General features: G+C 38.0%; 1 protein-coding gene across 5 annotated transcripts; it reads left to right on the forward strand.

The window, feature by feature from the left end:
• The first annotated feature begins 1,375 nt into the window (after positions 1-1,375).
• recql (RecQ helicase-like) lies at positions 1,376-9,912 on the forward strand. Of its 5 annotated transcripts, XM_081363675.1 has the most exons (16): positions 1,376-1,690; positions 2,179-2,229; positions 2,625-2,843; positions 3,077-3,256; positions 3,347-3,453; positions 3,542-3,740; positions 3,816-3,982; positions 4,074-4,149; positions 4,475-4,623; positions 4,711-4,828; positions 5,238-5,376; positions 6,271-6,362; positions 6,896-7,112; positions 7,190-7,316; positions 8,730-8,869; positions 9,223-9,912. In XM_081363675.1, the coding sequence occupies exons 2-15, from the start codon at positions 2,214-2,216 to the stop codon at positions 8,844-8,846; spliced, it is 1,923 nt and encodes a 640-aa protein (XP_081219801.1). In that variant the 5' UTR covers positions 1,376-1,690; positions 2,179-2,213; the 3' UTR covers positions 8,847-8,869; positions 9,223-9,912. The 5 variants fall into 5 exon arrangements, with proteins under 5 accessions (XP_081219801.1, XP_081219800.1, XP_081219799.1 ...); XM_081363674.1 differs by having other exon boundaries at positions 1,600-1,690; positions 4,475-4,828; XM_081363673.1 differs by lacking the exon at positions 8,730-8,869 and having other exon boundaries at positions 1,600-1,690.
• The last annotated feature ends 89 nt before the right edge of the window (positions 9,913-10,001 follow it).

The raw sequence follows: 10,001 nt of genomic DNA on the forward strand, positions 1-10,001 counted from the left end.
TAAAGGCATTTGTGTGATGCATATGGAACACATCTTGCCTTAATCACCAGTGCTCTTGAAAGCAGGTAATCCAGTCCAGTGTGCTTCTACAGTGAAAAGCGAAAGCCAGGCATTACTGTAACGTTTGCTGAAACATGGAATCATTACACAAATAATAAAACCACATTTATACCTAAATGATTGCCTAAGTAAATGTATAAAAATGCAGCCCAATTCCCACATGGAGTTAATAATGTAGGCTACATTTTTATACTGTTTGTTACTTTTCATTTACGTTGACTGCATGTTAGTGTAAATGGAACAGAGCGGAAATACCCTCTTGAAAAGCAGGGCAGAGTGAAGAACAAATTTTTTCAGGTTCTATGGATCTGGACAAGCAAGTGAAACTATTTCTTGTTATATAACAGCCTCTTGTGGAGATTGTTGTCATTGCAGCTGAATTTTCATCAACCAAAATTTGAAAGAATTAAATGTTTAAAACTGTGATAGTTCAGACAAGTTAAGAAAACAATGCAAATATCACAAATGATGGAAAACCTTCGTTCCAGAACTCCTGCAACACTATATAGGACTAACTGAAGACGGATGGATGATTAATTGTATTAGTAAAACACATTGGCATGACTTAATTCGTTTATCCTCAGTTGCTTTGGCTATTTTTTTTAAACAGCTTTAACATTTTCTAAACCACAATTCATTAAATGCAGTAACTCTCTCAAAACATTCATGTTTCAAACAATCATGCTTCAAAACCTGGCCAATACCACCAAAATGAAAACCTTTTTTTTTTTTTTCTTTTCTTTTTCATTGTGTGATATACATTGTGTGTTATATAAAAAACTTTTTGTTGACACTGACTGCTCATTATACTATGCAAGAACTTCAGTTTTGTCTAGCTGAATGCTATTGCGTATCACAGAGCTTTTAGATACAAAACCTCTGTAATGGTTTACTAGGATAGAATATGCACAAGAAAAGGAAAGATGTATTAAAGAGTTTGCATATGTTATTATACGCCTTACTTTAAAGTTAATGATGATGAGGATGATTAATGGCACTCTTGCTCACTCTGGTCCAGTTTTCGATATCAAAACTAGGAAATAGTGGAAGACCAATGATAACATGACTTGAAGCATGCAGTGCTATTTTCACCACATGAAAGAGGTCAAACCAGTGGAAATGCTGAGAATTCTAATACAATTCTGTATCCACAACATCCACTGTTTGACATTGTTGGTAAACCAATTAAATAAACTAGTACACATGTAAAAAGAGTGTTGAAGTGTGTGTAGTGTTTTCAGGATTTTAATGTCTACAGTCCACAGCACCAAACATTTTATTGACTTTTATTATGAAAAATAAAACCCACTTCCTGGTCTCCAATGTTTAACAGTCTTGAAGGTGTCTATAATTTGCAATGCATTTCTTACATAAAACCATTGTACTACCCCCAGTAAATCATCCTTGAAATGCATAAATAACTACATTTAGTTTAATCAGTATTTGTGATACGATAACCGTAGGTTTATTTTTTCTTTTGCACAAGACTCTTGTCTCGTCTGAACTCTTGTATTTCCATGTCCGTGATTGGTCAGTTTCCCGATTAATTGTCGCGTGGGGCAACGGGGACTTCATCTGGTGCAAACAAGAGAAAGTGAAAATAAAGCAGAGAGCTTATGATCACTCAGCGGTGAGTTAGCAGAAATGCGTTTTGATGTGTTATTCATAACATAATATAAATTCTGTTGAACATGGCGCGCTTCTGAACACGTTTTTGTCGTACAAAAATATGACGTATTTCATCTATTATCCAATGCAACACTAATAATCATACAAGCGTCATGCAAAATTGTTTAATAATGGTGAAGATGGCCTGTGTAAAATGGTTGGCAGGTCTAACGGTAATTGTCTTAATATTTTGTTCAAAGACTCGATATTATTGAAATGATGCATCTATTACGAGTTTTTATTTTCTTTTTATAATAATAATTTTAATCTTGTTTCCCAGTAAAACATTTGTAAACATCTTTTAAACCACATTTATTAAAAAAAAAACACTAAATTTGGTTTGTTTATGCTTTTAAACAAGAATGAAAAGTTTCCAGTGACCAAATCTTCTTTATTTAGATTTTCTACTGTCACACTATGCAAAAAATACTGATTAACTCTCTCTTACAGTCATCATAATCTGTGCCTTTGAAGAACTGTATAAAATGGCAAATAGTACTGGTAAGTATCTCTTCTGCATTATATATGTGTGTGTGTGTGTGTGTGTGTGTGTGTGTGTGTGTGTGTGTGTGTGTGTGTGTGTGTGTGTGTGAAAAGTGTGCATGTGAGTGGACGAATTAGACTGTCAGGATGTGTATTATTATTCCCTTGAGGAGTGAGGCAGGTAAGCACACTGGTGTGACTTTCATCATTATATCTCTGTGAAGCTCGGCTCATTAGAGATGTAGAGGTGAGAGACACTGGGAATTATGCAGCAGTCCTTCCTGGAATCCTGGAAAAACTGCTTTGTGTAGAAAACGAGTGCATGGACGAGCATAGCATACACGCTCCCTAATAAATGCGTACAAGTTTAGTATCTTCGAGATTGAGACTAAAGAAAGTCCTTTTCTTTGCAGAAGATGCTCAAGCAGAACTGGACTCCGTGGAAGCAGAGTTAGAGATGGTGGAACTGCAGATCTCTGAGCTGCTGGAGAAACAGACAAAGCTGAACTCCAGGAAAAACAAACTCCTGAAGATCCTGGATGGAGCCTGCAGCTCGGCACAGCCCTCCGGATCCAGCAAAGCTCCTAAACCCTCATTCAGCAAACAGGACCTACAGCACTATGAGGAGTCAGGTATCGCTCATTTTCAAATAAATTATATTTACAGTACTTTTCACATATTGTTCCAAAGCAGCTTTAAACTAAAAGTGACTGTTGCAAATAAAAAATTAGGATGCATTAATTTAATCAAAATCAGTCTAGCCACATAGTATTTAATGTTAAATGCTCTGTTTTACTAAAGGAAGTTGAACTACAGAGATGTAATGGGTTATCTACATTATTTTTGTTTGTTGCTCTGTCATCAGATTTCTCATGGTCTAAAGAAGTTCAGGCGAAGCTGTGTAGTGTGTTCCAGCTCTCCAAATTTCGTCCCCTGCAACAGGCGGCCATCAACCTTAGCATGTCAGGGAAAGACCTTTTCCTGGTAATGCCCACCGGAAGAGGGAAAAGCCTGTGTTACCAACTTCCAGCTCTCTGCTCTAAGGGTTTGTGCTTTCATAGACATTTTGGTAGATGAAGAACATATTTTGAATGCTTTGATGTGAATTCCTGTGCATGTCTTTGTGTGGTCGCAGGTTTTACGTTAGTTATCGCCCCGCTGGTGTCTCTGATGGAGGATCAGCTGATGTCTCTGAAGTCCAATAATGTCTCGGCGGTAACTCTTAATGCCTCCAGTACAAAGGTACGGTATGACAGATGTACTTTGTACATCTCTGTAGATCTAGAGTTTTGATTCACGTTCAGGTGCTGATATTCATGTGCATCTGCAGGAGGACTCTAAGCAGGTCCTGGCAGGGATGATAGATAAAAACAGCCCCTTCAAGTTGCTCTATGTAACCCCAGAGAAAATTGCCAAGAGCAAACTACTGATGTCCAAACTCGAAAAGGCCTATAACATGGGTCTGCTGGCACGCATCGCTGTGGATGAAGTTCACTGCTGTAGTCAGTGGGGGCATGACTTCAGACCAGGTGAGATTTTTCATCATCCAGGCTGAGTAAAGCTTCTAACCCATAATTTAATTCCTACTTAATTCCTTTTCTTAGATTACAAGCTCCTGGGTATCCTAAAGCGCCAGTTCCCCAATGTCCCATTGGTCGGACTGACTGCCACCGCAACCAGCAACGTTCTTAAAGATTGCCAGAAGATACTATGTGTTCAGGAACCCATCACTCTGACAGCACCGTTCAACAGACCAAACCTTTACTACGAGGTTTGCAAATCATTGCATTCTTCTCTTGATGTCACTGCTAGAAGAGTGCCGAATAAGCAGATTAGAGTAATTTGTCATCTTACTTCTACAGGTTTGTTTTAAAGATAACGTAGACTGTACCGACCAAATTGCAGCATTGATCAAGGGAAGATACAAAAACCAGTCCGGTAAATCAATTCAATTGCTATCAGTAAATGGCCCTTCACACCAAGGATATAAAGTTTTAATAATTGTTCTAATTCGATGAGAATCACAGCTGTATTGATAAAAACAAAATTCCAGCTGATGAACAATATAAACATTGACAACTAATCAGAGCTTGAGAATTTAAAGTGGCAGTTGGTATAACAGCAGTGTGTGCTTAGATTAAACATATCGTTATTGTGTTTTATGATTTATCATTGTTGTGAACGGGCCTTAATGCTCTGCAAATTATTCACCATTTATTCAAAAACTACTTAAGAAAATAAGTGTAAAAAATTGTATTTGCAGGAATCGTGTATGTGTTCTCCCAAAAGGATGCAGAAGTTGTGGCTACAGACCTGCAGAAGAAGGATATTCTTGCTAAGCCGTACCACGCCAACATGGAGCCTTCAGATAAATCTCTGGTGCATCAGCGGTGGTCCTCCAAGAAGATCCAGGTTACACCTGCAGACTTGCTGTTGTTGTCGCCTGTTTTGTTTTTTTGTAATGTTCCCTCATGTTATCTTATTTTTGTGTTTGTGCAGGTGGTCGTTGCCACTGTGGCTTTTGGAATGGGCATTGACAAGGCTGATGTCCGATTTGTTATCCATCACACCATCAGCAAATCTATTGAAAATTATTATCAGGAGAGTGGACGTGCAGGTAGGAATCATATTTTCTAAACTTTTTTAAATCTTTTTTCTTCTTATTTCTTTCTTATTGTAAATAAATCATCCATGCAAATGTTTTTTGAGCTCGTAATTTTTTATCAAAATGTCATAGCTCAATCTTGCTGTAAAATGACAGACTCCTCTCTGGTCACGTATGCTGTATGGCTTTTAGTCTGCTTAAATCCCGCCCCTTTCTTACAGTCAGGGTTAGTCAACTGCAATGTCACATTTAGATCTACCTTCATCCAATCAACAACCGATGGATGCCAATGAAGTTCATGCCTTATATTTTTCTTTTTTGATAATCTGTTTCACACAGACGTGTCAAAATTCGAAAGAAATGGTCTGTTGCTACTTCTGTTACACCTTGACTTTTTTTCTTTACTTTTTATTTTTTCCAGGAAGGGATGATGGCCCAGCAGATTGTATTGTGTTCTTTGGGTTTATGGATATCTTCAGAGTAAGCACAATGGTTGTGATGGAGAATACTGGGCAGCAGAAGCTAAAGAATATGATAGCATATTGCCAAAATGTGGACAGGTGAGTCAAAATACACAGGATTTTCAGAATACCAATGACTTGGCTCCTGGTTTTTGTTTCTAAATTTAGATTTTTCAGTTTGTGAAACATTGTTCTGTGTTTTCTCTTCTTTTCAGGATTACTCTATATTGTTTATAGTGACAGGAAGATCAGTTTATTTAACTCTTTTGTATCCTCTTGTTTAGCAAAATGAACTAACCTTTATTCAAGTAATTTCATTCATTTGAACTGAGTTTTTAAAATGTTAAATTCCAAATTCCCTGTACACATTCAAAGGCACATCTTTTAGCATGTTCCAAATGAGGAATTAATGCAGCCAAAGATAAATTATGAAACGCATGATTAGTTCACCTCCTGAGTCTTTCATTTTTTGTCATGTGACAGACGCATTGAACAACCCATTACTAATGCCTTATATGTTAACTCCATGTGGCCTGTTAGTTTTATCAGTGCTTCTTACACCTGTCCTGGCGACCCCCTCCCCCTCCCCCACTGCACACTTGGGTTGTGTCTGGAAAAATTAGGCACCTGACTTGTTGCCTCGCTGCCTTATCGGGCATTGACTTTATAGGCAGCGTTTGCGCATGAAAGGCGTAATGGTTGAATGATCTACAAAAAAATTGAGCAAGCTTTTGTGACAGCCAATCAAATATTTAATAAAACATACATTTACACTCAAACTGACCACCAACCGCAACGTTCAGGTGTAATTTTTATTTAGCTTAACTGTCACAGATTGGATAGGACAGGATATCAAAAGGAATGAAGGATACATTATGCTGCCTTCAAAAATCGTTCAGATGAGACCGGAAGTTAGTTATATGACTTGATTTAAGGGTTGTATGGAATTAAATGGTTTTTTTTTTAAGACAAGACTCTTATGTGTGTGCATAGGTGTCGTCGTGCTATGATGGCCATTCATTTTGACGAAGTTTGGAATGATGAAGAGTGCAACCAAATGTGCGACGTCTGTCGTCACGGCAATGGTAAAGCGTTTCTTACCTACCTTAATGTGCTTGTACATTTACTGTTGCTTGGTGAATTTTCACTGTCGACATCCAGTGATTTTAATAGGAGTCCAACCTACAATTGGGAATATAGTTTGAGGATGAAAGATTTCCCAGTGGGTTCAGTTGGTCACACAAATTTACTGTGTTGACCAATAGATGGCTGCTTGGTTTGAAAGTGACGTCTGTGTGAGCTGTGATTCATTTATATACACCAGGGGCGCCCAATCCTGTTCCTGGAGATCTACCTACCTGCAGAGATAAGATCCAACAGTCCTGTCTGTAATTATCAAGTGCTCCTGGGTCCTGTGGATCTTAATTAGCTGGTTTAGGTGTGTTTGATCAGGGTTGGAGCTAAACTTTGCAGGAAGATACATCTCCAGGAGCAGGACTGGGCACCCCTGATCTACACAATAGACAGTTGACCATTTGCTCGGACAATTTCGCCTAATGTGACCCCACCTTAACTCAAATCAGGCCAATTATGCAATGGGTGATGGTTCTTTTTTCAGACTACATCACAATGGACATCACCCAGCATGCTCGAGACGTTGTTGAGGTAGTAGAAATGGCCAGCTCTATGGATGAAAAACTAACCCCTCTGAAAGTCTGCGAGGCTTGGATGGGCAAAGGGCCCGCTAAGCGGCGCAAAACGATAAAGGTCACGTCCTTGTCACGCTTGGAGGTGGAGTCCATTATCACCCACCTTTTGTTGCATGACTACTTCAGGTACTTTGACAGATTATGAACTATTTCCTTTCCATTTTTATATTTATTCTCTAACTCTTTTCTTTTTTATACATAAGTGAGGACTTTAGCTTCACTCCCTACACAACCTACTTCTACTTGAAGTTGGGCCGTAAGGCATCTCTCTTGAAGAACGGCGGTCACTCAATCACTATGAAGATGAGGAGAGTGGTGTCACCTGCTACCGTAAGACAGTCAACAAAATCAGCAGGCATTTTTTATATTTCAAGTAGCAAGTAGTCCTGTTTTTTTTTTCTAGCAAATTCTAGATTTAAACTTTTCCTAATGGTTGTTTGATTAATACTTTCCTGAACCTCTTTCAATGGTGACGATTGGCCAGATTAATTTCAAACTAATTATTTTGTTACTTTTTGCTACATGACTGTAATACAAATATTTATTGTATTTGCTCCATTTCAATTGGAAGTTTTGCTTAATTTAGTGTTGTGTATCAAACTTCAGATTATATTTATTGAATCTGGCCTTTGGTCTCTGCTCTGTAGTATTTACTGAGCTTTTTTGTTTATCTTATTTTATTGTACCTCTTCCAGTCTTATTGTGTTTCAGGTAGATGCCATCATAGTGTTTGAGGGGAGCATCACAGTTCACTTAGTTAACACGCTGTTTTACCCAGTAACTAACACGTTCATAAAGTGTTTGTGTAGCTTAGTAATTTCATCACCAAACTTCAAATAGTTAGCAATCAAATTAAGCAAAATGTTTCCACCCAATTAGTTTAGGTCAGTAAAACTAAAATAAAGTTCGTTCAAACAAATGTTTTTGTTAAACCAACAAGTCTTTCTCTTTACTGAAAAACATAAAACATTTATTTTAATAATGTACTCCCAATGCAGTCCCATGCAATACATGGTGGGAACTACAGATCCACTGCCCAGTTAGTTGTTAACAAAACATTATGTATGTAGTTCCAACACAAACAGTTTAATTTAGCTTCCATTTTACAAATTTAAGTGGATTGAACAATGAAATTAATTTGTGACACAATGTTCATGAATTGTCTTGCATTAGCTCATTTTAACAAAGTAAAATGACATGCATGTCTTGAACATTTTGTCACTTGTTTTCTTGTTTTATCCACTTAAATTTGCTAATTCAATTTGAACAAGCTGCAAAAATCTTTTTATTTGATTCTAATTTAAGTTGGCTGTGTCAAAGATCATACTGAATCCTTAAATTCTCTAATCAAAATCGTTTGAGTGGTATGTGATTTCTGTGCCTTGTTGAGAAGAATATTGTCTCGGAAAATTTAAGGATTTCAGAAGATCAGTGTGGTCCAGTTGATGCAAAAACAAATTGGACTTCCTCTCAGTTTATGCATTTACCACCCTCTAAACATCCCTTTCCCAGCAGTCATAGTGGAATTGGATCATCTACAAACAGTGGCCCAACATGTAATACAAGCATTTTCCCATCACGAGTGAAACCTCTTCAGTTGGAGGTGTCACTTCAGCTACATGGTCCCTCTTTGAACATGCAGTAACCCCTTTTATTTCTTGTGTTCCTACAGTTTATAGTGACCACTCATCCAAATGATTTTTAAGACCCCGACAGGTAAAGAACTGTTGTGCCGCCCCACAGGTAAAGAAAGTGTCAGAAAGTGCCGGGGACAAAAGTAGTGCCAAAGTAGAAGGAAAAAGACCGGCTGACAGTGGCTACAAAAAATCAGTGGCCAAGAAAGTCAAGACTCTTCCCTAGTCCGTAAGGAGAAGAAAGCAAAAGTACAGTTCACTTACTCCATATTGTCAAAAGCATGTAGACATTGCCTAAGAACATTTAAGCGTTTAATGATGGAAACATCTACCACTTTTCTTCCTGCTTGTGCTCATGTTTTACAAGTGTCACCTATCATGCATGATGTTTATTGCACCCCAGAGTTTACATCAAACCTCATTTTTCATTTCTTTGCTATGAAATCATCTTAAAATCTTTAATTTATTGTGTCCGCAAGTAGTGTTTTGATGTGCATGGAGTTTTGTAGCTAACCATAGCCAATAGCCTTACCATAGCTCTGCATTCATCTTAAAGACAGACCTACTAATTTTAATAAATCTCATTTCTTCTCTTTCCTCAGGATGATCATGCAGTTGATTCACAAGAGGAAGCAGAGACTGCATTGATTGATGTGTCCAATATAGCCATTGAGGGACATAACAAAACTAAAATCTTTAAGAATCACCAAAACATAGAGAAGAAACTCGCTCAAAACCACATTGAAAGTCTTCCTTCAGAAGCTAGCGAGTATGTAAAGCCAACCCCCAAATTTGAGGTTGATGTCGAGGTCAACCTCGTAAAAGAACAGGACTGTGCAAGTGAAGAAGAAAAGGGTCTTAAAAACGACCCCGCCCAGCAATCTTTATCACAAAAAAGGAGGCGAAACCCACTGCCAACTCAGAACCTGGTTAGCACTCCCTCTGAGCTATCTATCGTCTCTTCGGGTTCCGTGGAGGAACTACACCATCTGCGCAGTTACTATAACAAACAGTTAAGAAGAATTAACTACATTTCCCAAGAGCACTTGCAAAGCTCCCAGCCTGGGATGCTGACTTGCATGAGGGAGCCCTTCAAAAGCCTCCGTTTCCCTTCGAGGACGACCATATCCAGAGGTGCCAGGAATTTATGGACTCGTGTTAGTATGAGGAGAAAGCTCATACAGTGAATTATGTTTCCTTTCTGTTCTGTAAACCTGGCCTACATTTTTCAATAGTTTAAAAATGTAAATGATCTTTTTGTTAAATAAACTTATTTGTATGAATCTGACTAGACCTTATGGTGTTGGTTAAATTTTTTTTTTTATTACTTTTTTAGGAGAAAAACAGGCAATTATAACTGCTGTGGTGGTAAGACAAAACT

The sequence above is a fragment of the Scardinius erythrophthalmus genome (genome assembly GCF_964197995.2).
Source record: "Scardinius erythrophthalmus genome assembly, chromosome: 4".
In the NCBI taxonomy this organism is placed as follows: Eukaryota; Metazoa; Chordata; class Actinopteri; order Cypriniformes; family Leuciscidae; genus Scardinius; species Scardinius erythrophthalmus.